At 43.2% G+C, this 26,105-nt stretch overlaps 1 protein-coding gene and 1 long non-coding RNA gene across 3 annotated transcripts; one reads left to right on the forward strand and one right to left on the reverse strand.

Annotated features, from left to right (window-relative positions):
* Positions 1-3,493: 3,493 nt before the first annotated feature.
* On the reverse strand, positions 3,494-25,390 carry TTC4 (tetratricopeptide repeat domain 4). Of its 2 annotated transcripts, XM_081489153.1 has the most exons (10): positions 25,229-25,390; positions 24,539-24,656; positions 23,690-23,851; positions 20,305-20,382; positions 18,772-18,896; positions 14,561-14,647; positions 12,645-12,862; positions 11,961-12,042; positions 5,774-5,856; positions 3,494-3,688 (listed from the first exon to the last, which is right to left on the reverse strand). In XM_081489153.1, exons 1-10 carry the CDS (start codon positions 25,337-25,339, stop codon positions 3,586-3,588), a joined length of 1,167 nt encoding a protein of 388 aa, XP_081345279.1. In that variant the 5' UTR covers positions 25,340-25,390; the 3' UTR covers positions 3,494-3,585. The 2 variants fall into 2 exon arrangements, with proteins under 2 accessions (XP_081345279.1, XP_081345280.1); XM_081489154.1 differs by lacking the exons at positions 11,961-12,042; positions 12,645-12,862.
* LOC145505899 (uncharacterized) lies at positions 17,693-19,317 on the forward strand. Its single transcript, XR_014053365.1, has 2 exons — positions 17,693-18,054; positions 18,361-19,317. It is a non-coding gene; the product is annotated as an uncharacterized LOC145505899 (long non-coding RNA).
* Positions 25,391-26,105: the final 715 nt, after the last annotated feature.

Consider the following 26,105-nt stretch of genomic DNA (forward strand, 5'->3'; position numbering starts at 1 on the left):
ACTCACTCTTCACTAGCTAGCTGGCTCTGTAAGCTACTTATCCTCTCTATGCCACTTTTCTTCTCAGTAAAATGGTGCTGTGAAGTGCCTTGCCTCCCAGAGATTGGGCAGATTGAGCCCATTCACATGAAACACCTGGAATGCTCTCTGGCACACCTAAGTGCCCAGTACATGGCAGTCATTACTACTAAGCTTGGTAGCATGTGTGCTACCCCTGGAATATGCCCTTTCAAGGCTCCTGCCTTAGCTTGAAGTCCCTCCCACCTCACCAATCCCTTCAATTGAAGGGCCCATATCCCCTAGGTGTGGTGGCCTCCCTCCACCTCCCACCCCCGTCTGTTCAGAATTCATCACTCCTTCCTGTGTCATCAGTCAGTAATTATTTTTTATACACCTGCTGTGTGCTGAGGAGGTGCTGTGCTAGGTCCTGGCAGGGCACAATGCACAGTTCAGCGTACTTGACTCAAGTTTCCAGAGAAGTGGGAGCAACCATTCAGTAATCAAGTACAGTGCAGTAAGCATAGAGAGGGTAGAGGGCTCATGGGATATAAGATGCCAGCCAGTAGGGCTTCCTGGAGGAGGCAGCTGGGCCTGATGGAAGGTCCTGATAGGTATTAAATGGAGGAACAGTGGGAATGGAGGGAGGGAAGAAGTTAGTCTTCCAGAGGGAACAGTGTACAAAAGCCATAAGCTAAAACCATAGCAAGAATGGAGAATAAAATATGTGTCATAAACTCTTGGTATGAGGCAAGCTGTGTTCCATGTGCTACACCCAGATTAATTCATTGAATTCTCACAGCACCTGCATGAGGAAGGTGCTGTTATCCTCAAGTTGCAGACAGGACTGGTGCCTGAGGCCACTCAGCTAGTGGGTCATGGGGCTGGAAGCAGAAAGCAGACAGCCGGGCTCCAGAGCTGATACTCTCACTTCTGCACCCTCCTACCATAGCTGAACCGAGGCCAGGATGGCTAGGCTGAGGCTGGAGATGGAGGGAGCCACAGAAGTGATAAAGGGCCAGACACAGGCCTCCCTGTCCATCACCAACTCCTGGAGTTTACTCAAAACTCATGTCCATTGAGTCGGTGATGCCATCCAACCATCTCATCCTGTCGTCCCCTTCTCCCACCTTCAGTCTTTCCCAGCATCAGGGTCTGTCAGTTCTTCACATCAGGTGGCCAAAATATTGGAGTTTCGGCTTCAGCATCAGTCCTTCCAGTGAATATTCAGGACTGATCTCCTTTAGGATGGACTGGTTGGATCTCCTTGCAGTCCAAGGGACTCTCAAGAGCCTTCTCCAGCACCCTAGTTCTAAAGCATCAATTCTTCGGCACTCAGCTTTCTTTATCATCCAACTGTCACATCCATACATGACTACTGGAAAAACCACAGCCTTGACTAGATGGACCTTTGTTGGCAAAGTAATGTCTCTGCTTTTTAATATGCTGTCTAGGTTGGTTGCCCTTGGTTGGTGCCCATTAAATGTTGGTAAAGCCAACAGAAGGAAAGGAACCTGAGAGGTGGCAGGTGGGCTCTGGAGTGAGATGCCTGGGTTCAGATCCCAGGTCTGATACTCACTGGTGAGACTGTGTGCCTCCATCTTATTTATAAAATTGGGATCCTAGAACTGAGAACGTGGCTTAGGATGAGGGTTTGCATAGTGCTTGCTCTCCATGTTGACAGCCATTTATCATCTCTCTGCCTGCCCTTGTGCACCTCCAGAAGTGTTTCATCAGGGGGTGGTGTAAGAGGGCTTTTTGTCCCCCACCAAGTTCTCCGACACCCTAAATCCATGGAGGTAACCAGACAGGTTGGGGAGGCCCACCTCCATCCCTGACCCTTTGCCCTGAGAAGGGCTGCACTCTAGTCTGTGGGAAGAAGGGTCCCTAGGATGGTGGGAAAGGCTCTGCTTCGTTAGGGATGCCAAAGATGCTGGCTCCTCAGCCTTGCCCTTGTCCTTCCTCTGAGCCTAAGTTTCCTCATCTGTAAGATGAGGTGGAGGAGGGTTAAGTCCTTGTGGGGAGCTCTGATTCAGCTCTGCTGGAATCCCAGGCATGGGCAAGTGTCCACGGAGGCACCAGGTAAGGGCATGGCCCACAGGCCTCACTACACCCATCCACTTCACAAGAGAGACACCTGTCCCAAACCCTGCAGGTCCCGCCCCTATGGAAGGGGAGTGCCCAGGGGCCTTGCCCCACACTCCTGTGCTCACCCTGGCTGCCCATCACCATAGCCACTGCAGTGAAGCAAGGCTGGGCCAGGCCTTGTTATCTGGAAGGGCACAGAATCTAGCTGGGAAATGAGACAGGATGGCCTGTGTGGCCTAAGCCAGGCTCAGGATGGAAGCTGGACTTCGGCTCCATAGCCACAAGCCACAGGCAGGGACCTGCACCTGGAAGGAAAGCTGCCTGGTTCTTTGTAAACATTCCACAGCAAATTGCCCTTCACAGATGACAGCACACAGAGCAGAAAACCCTAAGTTAGTCGATCTTAAGTAGAGCAGCTGGTTTCAGTTTAATGATGTATTAGTTAGCTTTGCTATAGTAACAAACAACTCCCAAATCTCAGTGCTTATTATTAATACTACAACAAATATTTATTTCTCATTCATGTCATAGTCAATGGCTGCAGGCCAGCTGCTTCAGCTCTGCTCCACGTGTTTTAGCATCCAGCTGAAGGAACAGCCCCACCTTGGGAAACACATTCCCAGGCAGAGGGAAAAGAACATGAGCCCACCGCGCCATTCTCTGCAAGCTCTGCCTGGACATGTTCACTCACATCCCTTTCCATCAGGAGAAGGGACGCACCCTCCTCACTGGGGGCCGGGGTGGGCAATGCAAGGTAAGGACATATAAAATCCTCTAGGAAGGAGGAAGCAAACCGCTGCTGACAAAAATACACCAGACGATGGTGACTCAACGTGCAAAAAGATTTTCCAGCTTAAAAGGCATAAAATTCTAAACAAATGTGAAAACTGATATACTGTTTAAGTATGTCACAGTTCTCCATACTGCAAAGATCAGGAAACATGGCAAACTTTTTAGGGGTTCTAGAGGACCCTCAATTTGCAGGTCTTTATAAAAGATGGAAAAATAGGACCTGGCTTCCCTGGCCCCATCTCACCCCAAGGCATCTACAGGATCCCAACAGAGCAGGCCTCTGTGCTCATGAAGGACCTCTCGGCATGAATACCTTACAATTACACGCGTGGTTGTGTATATGTGCAGTGTGAGGCACATAGCTGCAGAACCACGTCACTGGATCGTGAGTCTTCAGGTCAGAGCTGGAGGCCGGTGGTTAACACAACTCACAGTGAGTCCAAGGATGTCATAAGCAAGGCACAGAGTTCAGTAGCAAGAGAGGAAAGTGAAGACCTGATAGACCTCAGCGGTCTGACCAGAGAGGCTGAAGTTCAAGAAGGCAGCAGCTCCTCCCCAACCATGATGCAGGGAAGGCCTGTCCCTGGGGTGACAGGAATAAAGTGCTGGGTTCGAGGAGTAGATCTTGCTGATTCAAGTGCGCTGAACTCAGGCTGAGGTGGGGGAGGGAGGAGGTCCAGGGAGCCTGGCTACCACAGCATGGCCCAGTCACTTTACCTGGTGCACCTTTTTCCCCCGGAGATAATTCCTATAAAAACCAGAGGATCCTACACAGACCAAAAATGTTGGTGTCAGGGCTTTTACAAAGTACCTGCAGTGAACACAACAAAAGAGAGGGATAATTGAATTGCAATATTAATCATCCATGAACTTTCCCAACAATAGTCAAGGTGAACCTTTAGATGTGAGTCAACATTAAAAAGCAAGTTTAGCACATTTATTTGCTTGGTTGTTTATAAGTCTGCAAATTAGCATGACCCCCTCCCCCTTAGAACCTAGCCAGAACCTTTGGGCCAGTCCTCTTGGTCCTGTAGCATCATGTATGTTTATGGCTAAACATGAAATAAAATAAGAACATGCTTTCATTCCTTCATTCAACAGTACTCGCTCAGGGTAAGCCAGGCCTTGTGCTGAAAAAAACAGATTAAACAACAAACAAAAGCCACCATCACTGTCTGGAGCGAGGGAGATAAATAATGACAGCGAGGCACAACTGTAGAAGCATTTTTGAGGTACAGTGTTAGCCCAGAGACATAATTCCTCTACGGGAAAGGGAAATCAGGAAAGGTTTCTTGGAGCTGTCTTGTCTCAGCTTGTATTAATTGGAAAAGGGGTCCTGATGGGCATGGGGGAGCAAAAGCCAGGAGGTGCAGGTCACTAGAGCTTTTGCTGTTGCTGGGCATAAAGCAAATGGAGCAGGCATGCTGGACAGCAGGCGAGGCCTTGGACTCTCAGGTCCGAGGGTTTCTGCACCACCCTATGGGCTCGGATCTGGGCAGAGGAGCCTGTGTCATGGCCTAGCACCCAGTTCAGAGTTTCTAGTTGCTGGTCTGAAGTTACTCTGTGCTGGGTAGTCTCCTGCCTATGCTAATCATTTAAAAAATAATGACTTCCAATGTATTTATACTTTCTCAGAAGCATGAAACTGGTTTTCCTCCATCAATCAGTCTGCTTTATATTTAAGACTTCTCCACATTTTCTGGGAGATAAGGTAGAGTAGACCTCAGGCCTTTAAAGAATTCTGGATAATTTGCTAACAATTGAGAAAATGAAGAGCTAAAAATTTGTCTATAAACTAGAAAGGTAATTTAGGGCTAGAAAAAAAAAAAACATGCTGCCAAGAGAAGTCATCAATCATATCTGAAGAAATCCTCACCTCCTGCCTGCCAGGCCAAAGCAGGAGCATAAGACCAGCTAGACACTCTGAGTCAATCAACACATCACCAACTCCCATCCCAATCTACCTCCTAAACTTCAATCCATCCCTACTTCACATCTCACCACTGAACAGTACACTTAAGATCTGTATACTACTTCGTAAATTTTACCTAAACACCCACTAGGGCTCCACACACCATCGTCAGGATTCACGCTCCCTAGAGCATTCGAGGATGCCGCACACGGTCCTGACATGGTCCTCCAGCCTCATTTCTAACTCAACCACCATTTTCAAACCCAACCACCCTTAACACACTGGACTCTGCCTAAATCTAAGACATTTGCTTTGCTCAAAGCTCAGGGAAAAGTGGCCCAAGGGTCAACTATAAAGCTATTGAGAGCATAACCTTATAGTCCAGGAGCCCCCAAAGCTAAGACACAACTGCCAAATCCAACTGGCTCCCAATGCAACTAACCAAGGTGCCCTCTCACAGTAGACCGCCCCTTACAGTGCATCAGAGCACTCACTGCTACTCTCTCTCCTACCTGAGAAATACGTAGTCAAGAGTTATCCTCATTTTAGAGATGAGCCAACAGCCCCAGGGAGGCAGTATGGGCTCAGAGGCACACAGCCACTAAATGATTGTGTCTGACTTCAAGACCCAGTGCTCTTTCCATACGACATCAAGGGACACAGGCACAATTAGGAACAGGAGGGCTATCCCAGCTGTCTTTGGGACAAAAGCCAGGCAGCGGGTTCTTTTTCAACCAGCCCCATTCACTTCCCCCTGAGGATGTCAAGGCTGCGGTGCAATGGGCTGAGTCAGCACACTGCAACCTGTTTGGCCAAAAGCCTGGGCCAGTCTCTGCGGGTTGCTGTCTCACAATTTTGCATCCAGGGCAGAAGGGAGGGGAGTACAAGGCCAGTGCTCAGCAGTGAAACGAGAACCTGGCTATGTCCCTGGGATGATGCCTGAGTATCCTTCCTGGTCTACTCAGCCCCATGAAGGTGACTCACCTGGGGTGCTGTAGCACCTGCAGCAGGGTGCTACTGGGAGGCACGCAGTATAGTTCTGCCCTGTCCTCATCCTCAAAGAAGACCTGTAGGATGAACAGAGGAGCAGAAGTCAGACACCAGTAAAGGGCTTCAGCGACACTAGGCATGCTGAGGCCAAATCTGGGGAAATATGTAAGAGATGGCAACTGTTGAGACTCAAATCCAGGCCTATGAGCCTTCCTTCCCTAACAATTCAGTCTTAGAGCCATTAGGTATATGGGGAAAGAAAGCGGCAGTGGCCTAGAGCAGAGGAAGAGAGATGTCCACACAGGAGACAGCCCTGTGCAGGTGTCAAAGCCCGGCCAGAGGAGATGTGCATTCTCACTGGGGACTGGCCAGCCAAGCAGGGTGAGAAGGGCAGCCACTCATGGCGGGAGGAGGCCTGCTGAGGGGAGTGAGGACCCATGCTGGATAAGAAAGACATTCATGCAGGATGGTTGAGCAGTGCAGGGCAACAGCATATGTAGGATGAGGAGGGCACCATGCTGGGGCAGCAAGCTGATGCGGGGAGTCAGTCCAAGTGAGGTGGGGAGAGGGGATACTGGTAGTGACAGGAGGGGAATTAAATACAGGGGGACTGATCAAACAAATATATTAATAATAATAGAAGCCACTGTAAAAATAGAGGAAGAGTTGGTATTGGATTAGAATTGGAGATACCAGTGACAGCTCATTTTTATACACACACACACACACACACACACACACACACACACGCACGCACACAGGCCAATAGAGCACTGAGCATCCTCCTCCCCTCACCCCTGTACTTATGAGAATAGCTACTACACAGCTCTTGACCTCTAAATACTATTTTTCGCTAAAAAGAACCAAAGCTCCTTGGGAAAAATGGCTGATTCTAGAGCTAAAACAAAGAAAAGCACAATTTGAGCCTCAAACACCTTGTAACACAAAGCAAAGAAGTGCTTTAAAAATGGAGACAAGTCAGAAGTACACAGAAGCAAATTTGAAGAAATTCCCACTGACCAAATCTGAGACAACCTGAGAATAATATAACCATAGTAATAGATTATAACTCAATAAAATAAGAAACCATAAATCCACTGACATAAATGACGGTTTGATGAAAAAGATATTTGTATCATTTCCAAGTACCTCCCTACAAAATACTAACTACAAAGGGGAAAAGAGTAACTTTATGCAGTACAGAAGCTTGTATACCCCTACCTCAGTCAAGTGATGAAAGTGAACATCATCAGTAATGGGACATTTGAAATTATGACATCTGATAGGATGCAACAAGAATATAGCACTGCTTCTGTGATATTCCAGTCATATACACATAATCTAGGTCACAAAGACACACAAGACAAACCCACACTTTGCACAAAATAACTGGTCTGTAATCTGCAAAAGTGGTAAGATCAAGAAAACTGACAAAAGACTGTGAAAATCTTCTATAGCCCAAAGGAGACTAAAGGGACATGAGCACTAGATACAGTACTATGTGGGATTCCTTCTGCTATAAAGAACATTACTGGTGACTGGCAGACGGGATCAGGATGGTGGGAATAGGAAGATGTGGAGCTCACTCCCACACACACAAACATCAAAAATACATCTACATGTAGACAATTCCCACAGAAAACTAACTAGAAACTGGCAGAAGATCTCCTATACAACCAAAGCTGCAAGAAAGACCGCCACATAATCAGGTAGGACAGAGAAAAAAATACAAGCATCATGCTGGGACTGGCACCCCTGGAAGGCATCTGTAATGAAGAGAAAGTCCACATGGATGGACCCTCACCCTGAGGAGCCTGTGTGCCAGCTGGGAAATCCACTGACAAAGAGAGAAGCCTCGACTCTACAAGCAAGCGCAGTGCTGGCCTGCTGACAATCAGGACCAAGAGAGACCTGCACTGGGGGCTGCCACCTCGACAGGCACTTCCCAATCCAAAGGACCAATACCCCAGCCCCACTTGCCCCACACCACAGCCTGGTATGCTGCTGCTGCTGCTGCTCGGTCACTTCAGTCGTGTCCAGCTCCATGCGACCCCACAGACGGCAGCCCACCAGGCTCCTCCGTCCATGGGATTTTCCAGGCAGGAGTACTGGAGTGGGTTGCCATTGCCTTCTCCAACAGCCTGGTATGAGACTAGGGCAAAGGTTCAGTTTAGCTGTGCAGACAGACTAGGGTGATGTGGTCTGAGTAGAACCACGGAGACCACTGTCAGTGTACACACCAGGGTGGTGGGTCAAACAGGGCAGACATGTCAGCATATGCACCAGGCATCACAAGGGCATACAGCAGCTAAGCACTGAATCTCAGGCAGACAGGCCCTGGGAGAGGACTTGATCTAGCTACACAGAGATACGCTGCAGGGCCTGGGATGTGATTTGGCGGAGATGCAGAACCCATTGTCAGTACCCAAACAGCAGGGGCTAGTCTAGCTACAGCAGACACTGTCAGCACATGCACTGGGCAGTGCTGCAAGAACACACAGTGGCCAGGCAGTCAGGACCTGCATGGTATCTGCAGGGATGGTTTCCCAATGGAAGCAGCCTAGTTCTGCCCACTCCACATGGCAACTTACTGTCAGATCTAGAGTGGAAAGGTCCTGGGAGAGGTCTACTACAGAGGCAGCCCAGGTCCCAGGAGGCACCAGAGTCATCTCAATTCCTGTAGCCACAACGCGCTGACCCCCAACTCCAGCCTACTCCACACCACAGCCTTGCACTAGATCTGGGACGATCACAACAGAGAAAAGGATGTGACCTTGGGCTGCTTCTGAGCAGAAACACGGCGGCGCTCAAGTTCACCGAGATCACACGGGCCTCACTTGCTTCAGCAACCACCTTCTTCTGGGCAGGGCACACACTCAAGGCAACGAAGCCTGATCCATCCTGACCCTTGTGGCTTCTATCCCAACAATGGGGGAGAAGACCTACACGGTAAGCCGTGGAGAAGAGAGGAGACCCCACCTCACATCCAAGGCAGGCTCTAGACACACCGCACCCCCATCAAGGGGATGACAGCACCCTCAAGAAAGACGTGGCTGGCATCCATACCCAAAACCGCCCTCACACCAAAAATACTGGACACACTCTGAACAGAAATGCTTTTTTAAGACCACAATAGGTAACTGTTTTCATAAATTCACAGAGATAGTGAAAGTGAAGTGAAATGGAAGAGCAGAGGAACGTCTCCCAGTTAGAAGAACAGGAGAATTCCCCTGAAAGAACAAATAATGAAACAGACCTCTCCAATCTATTAGACCTCAAGTTCAAAAAGGAGGTAATAAAAATGCTAAAGGAATTAAGAAAGATTATCAGTAAAAATGCTGATGAGTGTAAAAAGGACTAGAAACTGTAAACATGAATCAATCAAAATTAGACAATTCAATTGCTGAGATAAAAACCAACTCTAGAAGTAATGAATAGCAGACTAAATGTCACAGAAGAACGAACAAGTGATTTGGAAAATAGAATAATGAAAACCACCCAATCAGAACAGCAGACAGAAAGACAAATTAAAAAAAAAAAGAAAACAACATATGAGATCTACAGATTAATATAAAGCATGCCAACCTACACATCTACAAATAACAGGAGTTCCAGAAAGCAAAGAGAGAGAAAAGGAGACCAAAAATGTATTTGTAGAAATTATGGCAGAAAAATTCCCAAACCTAACAAAAAAAAACAGATATTCAGGTACAGGAAACATAGACGGTTCCAAACAAGATGAACCTGAACAGATCCAGAACAAAACACAGCATAATTAAAATAGCAAAAGTTAAAGAGAAGATTCCAAAGTCAGCAGGAGAAAGACAAAGAGTCAGTTAAAGAGGAACCCCCGTAAGGCTATTAGCTGATTTGTTTGCAGAAACACTGCAGTCCAGAGAGAGTGGCATGATATAGTCCAAGTCTTGAAGAGGAAAAATCCACAACCCTACCCAGCAAGACTATCATTTACAATAGAAAGAAGGATAAATAATTTCTCAGACAGGCAAAACTAAAAGAATTCAGCAATACTAAAGGTCTTTAGTACTGAAAGGTCCTCTCTAAATAAAAAAGCAGCAGAATCTATTGGAAAGGAAGATTACAATGGGAAAGGCAAATATAAAAAAGGATAGAAGATCATTTAAATAAGCCAGTACAGAGATTATAAAACCAAAAAATTCTGTACAAGCAATTAAAACTATAATTAATAGCAAAAGGATAAACATGAAGATGTAAAATAAATAGGACATAAAAATCACAAAATGTGGGGGAAGGGAGTATAAAGAAAAGATCAAGTTGTATTCACTCCACAGCCACAAGGACAGTTCAATATACACCAATCAATCAGTGTGATATATCACATTAACGAAAGGAAAGACAAAAGCTATGTGATCATCTCAACAGATACCAAGAAAGCATTTGACAAAATTCAACATCCACTCATGATAAAAACTCTCAAAAATGGGCAGAAGACCCAAACTGACATTTCTCCAAAGAAAACACAGGTGGCCAACAGAGACATGAAACGATGCTCAACATTGCTAATTATTGAAGAAATGCAAATCAAAAACCCCAGTGAGGTAACACCACACACCAGTCAGAACGGCCATCATTAAAAAGTCAACGAATAAATGCTGGAAAAGATGTGGAGAAAAGTGAACACTCCTACACTGTTGGTGGGAATGTAAATTGGTGCACCCACTATGGAAAGCAGTATGGAGATTCCTTAAAAAGCTAACAGTTACAATATGATCCAGCAATCCCACTCCTGGGTATATATTCAGAGGAAACTCGAACTTGAAAAGACACATGTATCCCAATGTTAAAGGCAGCACAGTCTGTAACAGCCAAGAAGGGAAACAAGCCCAGTGCCCATCAACAGATGACTGGCTTAAGAGGATGTGGTATATATATACACAATGGAATATTACTCAGCCATATGAAAAAAATTGCCTTTTGCAGCAACATGGATGGACCTAGAAAATGTTATACTTAGGGAATTAAGTCAAACAAAGGAAAGTATTATATGGTATCATTATGTATGGAATCTAAAAAATAATACAGGGACTTCCCCAGTGGTACAATGGTTAAGCCTCTGTGCTTCCACTGCAGAGGGTACAGGTTCAATCCCTGGTCAGGGACCTGAGATACCACATACCATGTGGTGTGGCCAAAAAAACAAAAATAAAAAAATAAAAATAAAAATCAATCTACATGTAAAATAGAAAGAGACTCACAGACACAGAAAACAACATCATTACCAAAGGGGAAAGAGATGGAGGATAAATTAGGAGTATGGGATTAACAGATCAAACTTCTATACATAAAATACATAAGCAACAAAGATCTACTGTAAAGTACAGGGAACTATTTTCATTGGCTCGTAGTAACATAAAATGGAAAATAATCTGGAAAAAATATACTTTACCATATACTTGAGAAACTAACACAATACTAGAAATCAACTATATTTCAATTAAAAGAAAAAATTTTAACTAGTAGTGTGCACACAAAAAAAGTGTTTCTAGGAGCTGGGGGAAAAATCTGTGAAAACTAACGGAGTCTGAGGATTAGCTGGTACTAGTGTGTCCAAGTTAATTTCCTGATTCTAATGATTTATTGGGATCATGAAAGAAAATGTCCTTGTGTGTAGGAAACAGACACTTAAGCCTTCAGAGGTGACAGGGCATCAGTTGACATCTTATTCTCAAACAGTTAGAAGACAAATTTCTTTATTCTGTAAGTTGTCATTTTTTTGTCAAAGTTGCAACAGTGGAATGTTACTCAGCCTTAAAAAGAGTAAGATTCTGACCCATGCTACATCATGATAACTCTTAAAGACATTACACCAAGTAAATTAAGCCAGATAAAAAAGAACAAATACTCTATGACTCCACTTACATGAGGTGCCTAGAGTAGAGCAATTCAGAGACAGAGAGGAGGAACAGAGTTCCTGAGCATCAGTTCAGGATGATGAAAACGGAGACAGACGGTGGTAATGGTTGTACAACAATGTGGATGCACTTAATGCTACTGAACTGTACACTTTGAAATGTTTAAAATGGTAAATTTTATGTTTTTTATATTTTACCACGTTTTTTCTTAAAAAGGCAGTGAAACCTTGCTCCACCCCGATTCCTCCAACTCCAATTCCCACAGAGGGACAAAAGAAAACTTCTCTTACCTCTAAATTATCAGGACAGTATTTTTGCTCTAAATCCCAAGACGGTGTTTCACCAAACATCACCATCAGATGATCAATAAACCTGAGGAGGTGTAACGTGCACTTTCTGGCATCAGTAGCTCACAATCTGTTTTCCCACATCCCATCCCCTGGACACCAATTCACAGAGATATCAAGAATGTATAAATCATGAAATGCAGGCCTAATCTATGTTGACAACAGTGCCCAAAATATGTGAATCATTTGTCCCATTATGACATAGTAGTTCTCTTTAACTGACTCAGGATTAACAACATTCCTATACTGAGACACAGTCTAACCATTAACTATGAAATCACATGTTAAAATCACTAGTTATATGTTTTCTAATAAACATACCCTTCAGTTTTATTCATGTACTACCTCCAATGCTTTCATCTCTCAGAAGAGACAACTACCAGTGCCTGACAAACACTGTACTGTGGTGTTAGTATGAGAGTGAGACCATGTCTGTCACTGCAAAGCTTCTTAGTGAAAGGATGCATCAGCTATGGGATAGAGAGATTATGCTAAACCAGACTGTGTAATAAAACTCTCCAAAACTATTCTCTTCCCTCCTCACCCAAAATTCTACCTGTCCATCCCGCCGAAAGAACAGGGAAGAGCATGCAAGCAACACAGGAGGCTCCCGGGGAAGGAAGTTACCTGGAGTCCTCGTGAAAAGCAGAGACCAAGTCCGACTGGGCATACTCTGGGTACAGAAAGAGCACAGGCCAGCTCAGTCTTCCCTGGTCATCCACACTCAGCCTGGTTCCACAGGGGTTCTCAGAGCTGAGCCCATACGGGACGAGCTCACTGAAACCTTCTGAGGCTGAGTCTTCATCCTCTCCGGCACCTTCAGCGACTAGCCTGATGTTCCTAGCCTGGGTTAAAGCAAAAACATACATTTTATGTGGGAAGGATACAAACTCACTTCACTAAAACAGGGAAAACTGTAACATTACGAGCTCCATAAAGGCCAGCTCTACACATGATTCGTCTTCATTATCCCTGACACCTGCTTAACTCACCTTTACCAGCCATCTACCACAAGCAAGACTCTTGTCACAGACATGAACTAGACATGGTAATAAGTCCAACATGAGGGAGGAAGTAAGGCTGTGGAACCGCAGACCATGAATAATTAATTCAGCCTCGAGGCTGGAGGTGACTGGGGAATGCTAGGCCTTGAACAATGACTCTGAAAGGCGGAAGAATTGGGGCGCAGGGGGAGTGGGAAGGGCATTCTACCCCAGGGAATAGCCAAGGAACAGCATGTGCAAAGGTACTGAAAAACTGCACAGTGGCATGTACAAAAGTGGTAAATGTTTTCAATTTGGCTGGGATGTGGGATACTAAAAATTATACATACATGGACTTAATCTTGAGTCTCTCATAGAAATAAGGATAAATCAAAGGTCTGAATGGTAGAGTCACCTCTTACGTATGCTGGGGGGAGTTTCCTAAGGCTAGCACACAAGGGGAAAATGACAATGTGATCAAACTACCTTGATGGTATCTCCTACACCAGGGGTTTGCAAACTTTTCCTGAAAGGGTCAGAGTAAGAAATATTTTAGGTTTTGTGGGCCAGATGGTCTCTGTGGATATTACTCAACTCTGCTACTGTAGTGTGAAAATAGTCATTGGTGAGACACAAATAGGCAGGGCCATGAACCACTGGCTGCAGCTTGCTGACCCCAGCTTTAAATCACTAAAATAGAATATATATGGCTTTGGGTATATTACTCTCTAGAGTAATTCTCAAGTGCACTGAAATTTCAGATGCAGAGTTAAAAAAAGAGTACCAAAATAATGTCTGTATGCCAATGTCTAGGCATTCCAATACTCTACATTTTAGAAAATGACCAAATCTCTCTGGAGTTATTCCCTTCTGTTTAATCTGTTAACATGTTAACAGATTTCCTGTTGTAGGGCAGAACTAGTGGAGTGCATCTTAGTACTGTGAAGTTCTCAAAGCCAACAAATAATTTTAAGGCGGTACATAATTTAACTCAACAAGAATGAAATCAAGAACCAAACTCACAGCCAATATCACCTCCCCTGTGAAACCAAGGCTCGGTATGTCACTTGTGAAAGCAGGATTTGGATCAGACTTTTCCTACATTTATTTAAAATGTAGGAAAGAGAGGGAAGGGGAGGTAGAATTTTGTGTTGTTCTGATAGTTAGGAGAGCTACATCCTAAAATCACTTTCTCAGGATGCAGTGTAACACAGGGATTAAGAGCAAGGACCTGGCTCTGACGTAGACTAGCTGTATGAGGTTTCTCTGAGACTATATGGAATAAGAAGGAACAAGAAGACCCACTTCAGAAGGCTACTGTGAAGATTAGATAATGATGAACCCATAGCAACTATTCAGTATATGTTACCTGAAACCAACACATGCATACAGGTGAGACAGCTGACTGAACTCAGGGGGTCTGACTTGTCACACTGCTTCACCAAAAGCAGAAAGAAAATGAACAACTCATTCAGGTAAAGCATCCCCAGAAAGGTTCCCGATCAACTTCATGATGAGTGAATTCTGAAAGACCATAAGGTGGAAAGTTTGAGAACTCACCTTGATGGCCCGGAGTAAAGCCTCATTCTGATCCTGCATCTTCTTTTCTTTCAACTTTGCTTTCCTTATATCCCTCTGTTCAGTTCGCTGAAAATGAAAAATTCAGATGCATCAGCTCTAGGGAACTTGCCTCCTCTCCTCTTCTGTTACTCCAGCCTGACCCTAAATAGCCATCTCTTGTCTCTATGCAACTCTGGCTCCTGTACATCAAGGAATCCCAGTGGCTGGATTCAGTTCAATAAACATTTAAGGAGCACATGTCTGGGTGCTAGGACCAGTGGCAGCAGTAATGTTCAAACCTGCCCAAGGAACTCATCGGCTACTGAGGGGGACAGGCATATGGAAAGGTCTAGTGTTAGCCTGGGAGTACGAACTGAGTGCTGTGAAACACAGAGGAGGGAGTGATAACTGAGTCTGCCCCAGGGAGGTGGGTTTAGACAGAAACCAGATCAAAGAGAAAGGGCATTCTTGAAAGAGGACCTGACATAAAGGCCAATGAGGCATTAAAACTTCTCCGTTATGGATGGAGTACAGGAGAACACACTGGGAAAAACCCAGGCCAAGAACATATCAGAGACTCTGCACTGCGCCAAAAACTTATCACAGACTCTGCCTTTTGCACAATTACAGTTCATGAGAGAAAAATATCACCAGTCTACTTCATCTGGCAGAACTATAACTCAGATTTCCTTTTCCTACTAATCTGCCCCAAACCAGCTGATCCTACTCCAACCCTCAGGACTGTGATTAATAGGGGCCAACTTTTTCTGTAAAGGGCCAGACAGTAAGTATTTTAGGCTTTGCAAACCATGCACATGTCAAAGCTAAAAGATCTCCAGTCTCATCTGTTTGTATGGCTGTGTGTACATTATGCATATGAGATGTCTCTATGGAAAATATTATCAAAATTGAATGTATAAGAAAGCTCTATTTAACTGACTTAAAAGTAAACACAACTTAACTTTTTCTAAATATAATGGAAGCTGGCCAGAATGAATTTCAGATTCACATGATCTCGGAAATATTCAATATTAAATTATATCTGATAATAAAGCTAGCTTTAAGCTTGTTGGTTTAATCAATGTAAACATGTCTTACTTATTGTACTTAGGTCAACCAAGTTCATGTTATTTCTGTTGCAGAGTTTGTTAGCAATTGCTGACTGAAAAAAAAAAGCATAACCTAAAAAGGTGAGAATTTTATTTGCAAGACTTGCCGAGGACTTAAACCTGGGAGGCAGCCTCTCAGATAGCTCTAGGAACTGCTCTGAAAAGGTAAGGGAAGACTTCCCTAGTGGTACAGTTGATGGGAACCCACCTGGCAATTCAGGGCACATGGGTTCGATCCCTGGTCCCACATGCCACAACTACGGAAGCCCATGCAACTAGGTAGAGCATATGGTTTTGTCCTAGAGCTGACTGTTTCTAGATGAAAAATAAGGAACTAATATGGATACAGAAAATTGTGAGATTTGAAAAAGGGAACCTTGAAAAAGAAGTTTTGTACACAGTCAGGCTGGAATTAAATTAGGTAAATTTAATTTACTAAATTAAAATTACTAATAGTAGTATGGGACAGGATTTAGTTCTTCTATTGAGAGAACGAAGTTTTCTTGGAATATTGCTTTTGCTAATAGATTGTATGAGTTTCTTTGCCTTTGCATGCTAAGTCGCTTCAGCTGTGTCCAACTCTTTGCTACCTTATGGACTGGAGCCCATGAGGCTCCTCTATCTGTGGGATTCTCCAGGCAAGAATACTAGAGTGGGTTGCCATTTCCTCCTCCAAGGGATCTTCCTAACACAGGGATCAAACCCAGGTCCCCTGCGTCTCCTGCATTGGCAGGTGGATGCTTTACCACTGAGCCACTTGGGAAGCAGAGGTGATAGTTCAGAACATTCATACAGGACCTTCTAGATTCCCAGGAATACACTGGCACTTTTCAAAGACCCTACAGAATCTCATACCCCAGCTTGTCCTTTTAAGTTTTCTGGCAAGCCTATTATTTGCCTCAACTGTTTCCCACTGCCTCAGGCAGATGAAAACTTACGTAACTGCCTCAAATCGTATTTAACAAATGCCTCCAATCCCAACCCTCTGTGAAAAAGCTTTTCATACTGGGATAGTTTCAAGATGCCTCAAATAAAAACAACTTGTGAGTGGGGTCTTCTAGATGGTCAAATAATGACAATCCTCTGGGAATGGGGTTTAATACTGTTCTGCCTACTCTGGTGGGTACCAGGATGTTCATTTTCACCATAATTGTGGGCTGTTGGCTTTCAAGGCTACTATGGACCTTGGGAGAGAGGCGATGGGATAGGGCAAGGTAAAATGCCATGAAGCTTGCTGTTCTTAAGGAGGTTCAGGCATTATTTTCAAATAACCATTACCCAGATTGCTGCAAGGCTTTGGTTCATTTCAGAGTTATGCTTTTGGGCCCTGAAATCTCCCTTTAATTACACCTGTGCTGCAGGACATAGACGCTTCCATTTAGGTCCAATAAGGGCTCTTCTGCAGATAGGCTTGGCAATGGCCTTCCACAGTAGCCTTCTAGATACTCTCTCCTGTATAAACCACTTTTAGAAATTATGGCCATACCTGGTAGCCTGGGCTCAAAATTCTGCTACTGAACCATGTGGGTCCATACTTCTACTTTTGTAGACATGACCAGAATGACTTCTGACTAAAACTTATCCCTGTTCAGGGCTAGCTCTAGGCTCCCATGGTACTGAAAATACCCATTCCATAGTGTAAGCAGTGAAGAGAGACCTAGACCAAGAATCAAGACCTAGACCAAGAATCAAGAGAACTGAAGTCTAATTATGAAACAAACATGTGAGACAGTATTGCAGAGGACTAAGAATGTAGACTCTGGAGCCAGACTGCCTGATTTTGAAGCCCAGCTTCACCAGCTATGTGACTTTCTGATCTCTCTGCTTTAGCTTCCTCACTACTGGAAAGTGAACCAGAATAGTGCCTACCTTATGGGACTATGTGTGATTGAGATAGATTCATATAAGTAAAATTTTTAAATAGGACTTGGAACATACATACAGTAAGTGCTAATGTTGGGGTTTTTTTCTTTGGTAGTGATGGTCTGTTATTACTATTGTTTTTATCATCACTTTTGCTGGGTTTTTTTTTGTTTGTTTTTTTTTGTTTGTTTTGGGATTCAAGCGCATTACGTTTATTGTACACTTTATTGTATTATTATTACATTAGCTCCACCTCAGATCATCAGATCCTGGAGGTTGGGGACCCCTGCTTTAAAGTATACAGTCCCCGCTGCTAAGTCGCTTCAGTTGTGTCCGACTCTGTGCGACCCCATAGACGGCAGCCCACCTGGCTCCCCCATCCCTGGGATTCTCCAGGCAAGAACACTGGAGTGGGGTGCCATTTCCTTCTCCAGTGCATGAAGGTGAAAAGTGAAAGTGAAGTCGCTCAGTCGTGTCTTGACTCTTAGCGACCCCATGGACTGCAGCCCACCAGGCCTCTCTGTCCATGGGACTTCCCAGGCAAGAGTACTGGAGTGGGTTGCCATTTCCTTCTCCAACTTTTGCTGTTATGTACCAGAAATGTTGCATTTCATCAGCAAATTAAAGATGTCTTAATGTTGGGAGTTACACAGCATTATAGAAGCCTAGGGCTTCCGTGATGGCTCAGTGGTAAAGAACCCGCCTGCCAATGCAGGAGACACTGGTTTGATCCCTCGGTTAGGAAGATCCCCTGGAAAAGAAATAGTAAGCCAGTCCAGTATTTTTGCCTGGGAAATCCCATGGACAGAGGAGCCTGGCAGGCTACAGTCCATGAGGTCACAAAAGAAATGGACAGGACTCAGCAACTAAACAACGAACAAATAGAAGCCTAACATCTTGTTTAAGTGTTTAACTGTCTTTCCCCTTCCCTTTCAATAGCTATTCTCAGTGTGCAGACTAGACTATGCCACTAGTCTATTTATTCAAATCATAATAGTCACAAACACTATATATTCTTCCTTAACTATCATGTTATAATTACTTATTTACTTCTCTGTATCCTCTAGAGCTTCATGGGTAGGGACTGATTCGGGGTTGTGTCTGTTGTTGTTGTTTTCTTTTTTTTAGCCACACCGCATGACTTGTGGGATCTTAGTTCCCCCATTTGTTTTAAAGAAGAAAAAGTTTACAATGACCCAAGATACAATCTGGGAGATGCTAATTAATTTTGCCACCAACCTTCAACTTGTCTGCTTTAGCCCTCAGGTCCAGAAGCTTCTTCTCTGTGGCATCTATCTGCAGCCCCTCATCGCACCAGTTCACAGCCTCGACATAGTTTTTCAGTTCCAAATGGCAAGAGGCACCTGTAGAACCCAGCACCCTTAGTATCCGGGGACAAGACGCATGGAAAGAGCCATCCTTGCACATGACCCCCAACTTCAACCAGCTACCAGCCAGTACCCTGAAGTTCTGAAAAATGGATGATAAAGTCCCTTTTAGTGCAGTCCCCAGACAAGGAACACTGTTTCTTGTATCTTAGATCAGAAAGGTTTCTAGGTCCCATTCAGCTCAAAACTCTAAGTCTTTCTGGTATCAAGGACTCTGAAAGTAGGGAAGGCTACAGCTTAGTGGCAAAGAACATAGTCTTGGGAATCAGAGACATCTGGGTTGGAAATCTAGCTGTCATTAACCAACTAAACATTAGACAGTGGACTGAGTATCCCTGAGCTTTAGGCTCCTCATCTGTAAATGAGAAAAATAAAGTACATCTCGGATGACTTTAAATGGAGAGAGAAAGCAGAATTTGCCTCAGTCACTCACAAAAGCAATGGCAAAACCAAACACATTAGGTATCTCCTAAAATTGCTCTTGATGGCTACCACTCTAAGCTGCCTCTCCTCTAATCAATCGTGCTTTCCCTCCAGTTAGCCTCTTTGGGCTTTCTACAGAATTTAAAAACATTTGAACTAAAAAACTTAAATGTCAATAGAATTCGACCTCATCTTCCAGATATAGTCAGAGTGGGTGTCTTGCCAAGGCCACATAGTAAGGTAATAACAACAATTTAAGCAAGCTACAGACTTCCAGCCTGTAGCAAATTCCACAGGACTATATACAATTTATTTGCCCATCTTCTTTCCCTATAGCTGAAGGGCCTGGATCTACATAAACTCCCTAACCATGATTACATAAGCATAATTTTAATAAAGCATTTTAAGTTGGTCCATGGGGATATAGAGATTAATATGTAATGAATAAATTAAAGTTTACAAAGCACCACTGAGCTTCTCAAAGAAAAGGTGAAGTATGCAAGTAATAAAAGCAAATTATTACATACAAAGGGCAGACTAGGAGAGAAAAAATAATCTGGGAACATCTCAACATTAGAGTTATCAGCAAAAGTCCCATAACTTATCTTTTAATTAACAATAACATGGCATTTGAAGATCTTGTCTTTAAATCAGCTAATTTGGAAAAAAATTAGAATGTGGCTTTTAGAGCTGCTTTAATTAATTTTATTCTTTATTAATTTACAATGAGGAGTTTCAATTTCTCTACCAATTCTTAAAACACAGAGGGTTGAATTATTCTCTGGAGAATTCTTTTAAAAATGGCATGTTGCTACTGATAACGACTTAATACCAAGACTGCAAAAATAAGGTAACTTCATTAGTATCTTAGCACCTTAATATCAAAACTTAAAATACTTCTGGTGCTGCGCATACCAACTTTTCCATGGTGACAGTCATACTGTAGCTCTATAGGACTTACCTCTTATTATTGCTTTGAGGTGGCAGGGTTTTAGCTTTCTGGCAGCCATCACATCATTGAGAGAAGAACGAAAATTGCCTGACAAAACACCATTCAGTAAACAAGAAAACAAGTTTTGAGATCAGATTATTTCCAAAATTTTGCATGTAGAAACAAAAACACTCTTGGACAATCTTGGAGAAACATAAATCAGAGCAACTGTTTATAGAAAAAAAAAGTTATGCTCATCAAGCACCTCAGAAATGTTTATAATCACAGGCAACCCACCAACTATAAATGGCTAGTAAGCACATGGAAACATGCTCAAAATCACTAATGATTAGAGAAATTAAGATTAACATGAAACTGAAAATTAAAAACAGGTAATACCCAATATTGGTGAAGATATGGTGAAAGGGCACTCTGAGAGTAAACCAAGAGAGCAAATTGGCGTGCATATTGTATATTCACTTTGACCCAACAGTACTCTTCAAAGAATTGATCCTTAAAAAGGCTTGCAAAAAAAAGAAAAAAATGCTTGCAAAAAATGTACAAGGACAAGTGTAAAAGCATGTGAGCCGCTGCATTATTTTTAATTATGAAAAGCTAGAGATAACTTTTCTAAATAAATGATGAAATAAATTATAGTAAATCCATACTACTGAATACAGTTATTAAAGGAGTAAGATAGATCTGTATGTAAAAGGCATGATAGGATGTCTTTGCTACATTGTTTTAAGTGGTGGGTCAATGTGTATAGAAGCCTATCTTTATAAAATAAACAAACCAATCTAAATATACAGGCCCATGTACACACATATATTATTTGTAAATGCATTAAAAAGAAAAAAAAAAAGGTGTGCAATCATGAACACTGGTTATCCAAACTAGGAGGCAAGAGGTAGACTTTCACTCTCTAGTTTATACTGTTAAGTATTACTAACAGCTTGGTATATATACTTATTAATTTCACTTCTAAAGCTCTAGCCCAGGGGTCAGCAAAATTTTTCTCTAAAGGGCCATATAGTAAATATTTCAGACTTTACAGGCTACACATGGTCTGTTATACATTCTTCTGTTTCATAATCCTTTAAAAAAACACTTGTTAGCTCACAGGAGATCAGGGACCCAGATGTGGCCTGAATCATAGTCTGCCAAATCCTACTTTAGCCTAAATAATCAGAATTATTGGAAAAATTTTATCACTAACTTTGTTGATTTTTGCATTACTTAAAAAAGCCTAAAAGCAGCTATATACTCAACAATAGCAGTATAGTAAAACAAATAGTGTAAACACTGGTATGTCCATATGATGCAACTTCAGTATTCACAAATAATTTAATGACAGGTGAAATTGTTTACGTTATAAAATTAAGTGAAAACTGAATACAGAATTGGAACAACAGCATGATCTTATCTGTGGGAAAAAACGTAAAGAGAAATCCAAAAACTTCTGCTTAAAGGTAGTACACTGAACATATGCATTTCAACCCCTATCACTTGACAAAAAAAAAGCCATTAATCCAGAGATAAGAATGATAAATTGGAACACATTTTAAAGCTGGAGAACAAAGAAACACAGGCTAAATGACTAATTAGGCTTGAGACAACTGAACTTTAAGCCAGTAGAGGGAAAACTCAAAACTACCAAGTATACTGAAGAGCCTACAAAGTACCCAGGACTAAAGAATCAACAGCAGCAGGTACCTCTGTAAGAGTGTATAAAGGGGTCTTTTGTTTAATGTATTCTGAGTCAAACTTGACTCTGAATCCTAATCCTAGCACTGCATACTCTTAAGGCAATCCATTTTACACATTTATTACATTTTACTACAGTTTCTTACTCTGTTAACTAGGGATAAAGCTGCTAACCTTATTTACCTTACATAGTTGCTATGAACTCAAGAGGGATAAAAAATGTGAAAGTACTTTGTAAGCCACACCAGTGACATCATTTAAGGAATGTCTCTTGATTATTATGCATTTGCTCCTCTGGTATTGCAAATGCTTTTTTTTTCTTTTCTTGCAAGGTGCTTTTGGTCTTACTAGGCCTATACGTAACATTCCTTAGTTCCCCAAAGAAAGGAACTATGTAGCTCTTATTCACAGTGCAGTGCCTAGCACACAGTAAATGCTTTACACTTACTGTTTGAATAGGTAAATGAATGAAACTCCTTTAAGGAAAAGTCAGGTCTTACTCATTTCTATGATGCCAATGCCTAGCATTGTTCTGTAACAAGAACCCAGTGTGCTGAATGAAGAAAATGTATTCCTCCAGAAGTAAGGAGACTGGGTTTCTAGTCCAGAGTCGGGCACTAACCAAAGGGGTTCTTCTCTACTGCTACTGCTACTGCTAAGTCGCTTCAGTCGTGTCCGACTCTTAGCGACCCCATGGACTGTAGCCTACCAGGCTCCTCCGTCCATGGGATTTTCCAGGCAAGAGTACTGGAGTGGGGTGCCATTGCCTTCTCCGGGTTCTTCTCTAGGCCTATGTAAAATGAGGGGGCTGGTTGGCTCAAATAATCTCCCAAGTTCTACACCACTCTTACTTTTTAAAATTTTATAATGAAACAGGCTAAAGAAGGAAAAAATTGGAGCAGATGATGACTGGAAAGAAACTCTGCTCCAAAGGTGATGAGTCCCAATAGACCTATCCCAGCTAGACTTTAAAGCTTATTGTCTACCAGTCCCTCAGAAAAGGTTGAAGTCATTCCCAGGTCCTCTCTAAAACTGTGTGATAAGAAAACAAGGGTTTAATATGCCTACGATTAGATGCCAACAATGATGTCACCCAAATAATTAACCAAAGTCATGTCTGCAGAACAGTCCTGCATGTTAGTGTTACTTGAAAAGGAGGTTCACAAAACCTGAGAATCACAGGATAAGGTTCTCTGCTGTAGGTTTTCTTAGTAGTAACATATTAACGCGCACTGCAAATCTCCAATGAAGCAGCACTGTCCGATTTTACTTGTCCAAGGGATGTTTTACTTCAAAGGGCCCAGACTACTGAGAAATTCTCTCTTGGATTAATATAGTTTCTCTCACACAAAGAACTTTATTACCTTAATCCTTCTAGCACCCTTGAGAGGAGGCCAGGAAAAAAAAAAAAAAAAACTTACTTTTGAGAGAGTAGAAGCATCTGGGCTCAAAAATTCCAGATCATACCAACTCATGTATTAAGGTATTTGATGTTACTCATTTGGCTCAAATGGTAAGAATTATACAATCTATCTGACATCCCTTTTCACCAATCTACCTGGAAGATCAAAGTTCAGTTAAAGTAAGCTATCTTAGGTTTCCGGGATAAAGAGCTCCTTTTCCTCTGACACTTTCAAACCCTCCCCACTAGCTATCATGTAATAGTTTTTTATCATAAGTTAATCTTTTAGACTAAATAATAAATTACCCAGATAGTATTGTGCTGCTGCCCGATTGGTATAAAGAACAGCATTCAAATCAGGGTCTGCACATTTCTTCTTTAATCCTTCAGTGTATGAAATAACAGCTTTTTTGTAGTCTTTTTCTTTAAAGTAATCATTGCCCTCATCTTTGTAAGTCCTGGCCTGATCTGCAAGAAAGAGAAGAAAAAAAATCACTCTTCTCTATTTTTTAAAGGGCTCATTAAAAATCTAAATCACACAATAATGTAATAACAAACCAAAAAGAACCAACAGGGGAAAAAAACTCAAAAATGAATGCTATAAAACTGGGTATCAGTATGGAGAAATAAAGTCACATGTACTTAACTACAATCAATTCTAAATATCTTACAAGGTAGATTATTCAGTGCTCACACACACACACAAAAAAGTATAAAGGAAAAAAGTATACTTATCTCTTGAAGAGAGGGCTTTAATTACAGAAGAAATGGGGTGAAATTACACTACTGTTTTTTAATATATGGTTTGAGTCCCTTGAACATAAATTCCCCTCCTCACTTTAGCAAAAGCCTACACAACCGTTACAATTCAGTTCAAATTTCCCACAGCATCTATAACACCTTGGCACTTATTACATAGGTTTCTCCTGATTCTTCAGGACAGCTGAGCTATCCACTGGAGTGTGACCTTTGAGGGCAGTCTCATTCCTTCCTGTATCCTGGTGCCCAGTATTTAGTAGGTATCCAAAGAAGTATACATGGAATAAATAGTGACAAGTTAGCTCCGGCTAACTACTTCCTGTTATCTATCAAAACCTTTCTGACTCACACTTTATCTCAATTTAATGGAGGAGCTTAGAGAGTCACTGAAGATACCTTCTGGAGATCGCTCTTCATCAAAAATAATTGACTGCAGGCAGGCCAAGTCAGGATTCTCCAGGGGATCAATTTCTGATGGCGATTTCTTCATAAACAGAGGAATCTTTTCAAATTCCTGGAGGTTGTTAAGAGAAGAATGAACTACACGAATACAATTTTCCACTAAGTAGACCCAACTCCAGGTCTCCATATCAAAGTTGTTTCTCACGCATCATAATTTGCAAATCCTCATGACATCTCTCCCTACCCGGCCTCAGTGTCCCTCCTGTAAAATAAGAGTGCAGGATACCTAAAGACCCTTCAGTTCTCACATTCTTACAAGAGCGGCAGTAACTACCAAACGAGTTGAGCACTCGTTTGTGCCTGGCACTTCACCCACCCTCTCACTTGAGCTTCGCCACCATCCTACGAGATTGGTGCTCCAGTCGGAGGAATTTTACATATGAGGGGTCGGTCTCAGATAAGCGGTGGACTCACAAGTTTCTGACTCCAAAACCTGAACACCTAAACATACTGCCAGCTTAAGAAGACCCTCAAAGCTTCGGGGCCGATTTTTAACACGCAAGTAGAAACCACCTATCCGCTGGCAGCGCCAAACCTAAGGGTAAAGCGCCTCAGCGCCCGGGAGGCCCCAGGAGTTGGGACGACGCCCACGCACGCACGTGCTGAGACCCCGGGCCCGCCCACCTCCTCCCACTGGCTCTCGTGGAAGCCGCCACGATAAGGCTGACTCTGGAACTTTTCCAAGAACGAGTCCATGCCGTCGTCCAAAGTGGCGCCCGGCTCCTGCTGCTCCATGCCCGCTCCCTGGTGATCCAACCACAGCCCGGGCGCCGAGAACCGAACGGCAACTTCCGGCGGCGCGGGTGCTCCCTCTCAATCTTCCGGGCGGCGCCGGCGTGTTGCTTCCGGCGCGCTGGAGGCGTGGCCAATCCGACTCCATCCCTCCCCCGGGAAGCGCTTAGCCTCCCGCCCATTCTCGAATACTTTCCGGGCTGTGGGTGAGCCCCGCACCCCACAATAGCGCACTATCACTTAATTCACTCGTTTATTTAACCAGTCAGCACGTTTCCTAAGCTCCTTTCTTGTGCCAGTCCTGTTGTAGTCGCTGGGTATACAGTGCTGGGCAAAGCAAGTAAAATCCCTTCCCTCTAGGAGTTGATAAGGTAGAACGGAGAAAGTGAAAGTGTTACTCGCTCAGTGGTGTCCGATGCTTTGCGGACCCCATGGACTAGGCCTGCCAGGCTCCTCTATCCATGGAATTCTCCAGGCAATAATACTGGAGTGGGTAGCCATTTCCTTCTCCAAGGGATCTTCCCGACCCAGGGATTGAACCCGGGTCTCCTGCATTGCAGACAGATTCTGTACTATCTGAGCCACCAGGGAAGCAGAAAGCAGAGGGGAGAGATAGACAATAAACAAGTAAGACACGGGAATTTGTCAAGTGGTAACAAGGACTGTGGGAGAAAAGTTTTAAACAGGGTGGGCAGGCATTCAAGCAAAGGAAGAAGCTTGGAAGTGGCCAGGGGATGTCTGGGGAAGAGCATTCCACAAGGAGGGAACA

The sequence above is a fragment of the Giraffa tippelskirchi genome, chromosome 5, assembly GCF_054371585.1.
Source record: "Giraffa tippelskirchi isolate mGirTip1 chromosome 5, T2T-mGirTip1v1.2.pri, whole genome shotgun sequence".
Lineage (NCBI taxonomy): Eukaryota > Metazoa > Chordata > Mammalia > Artiodactyla > Giraffidae > Giraffa > Giraffa tippelskirchi.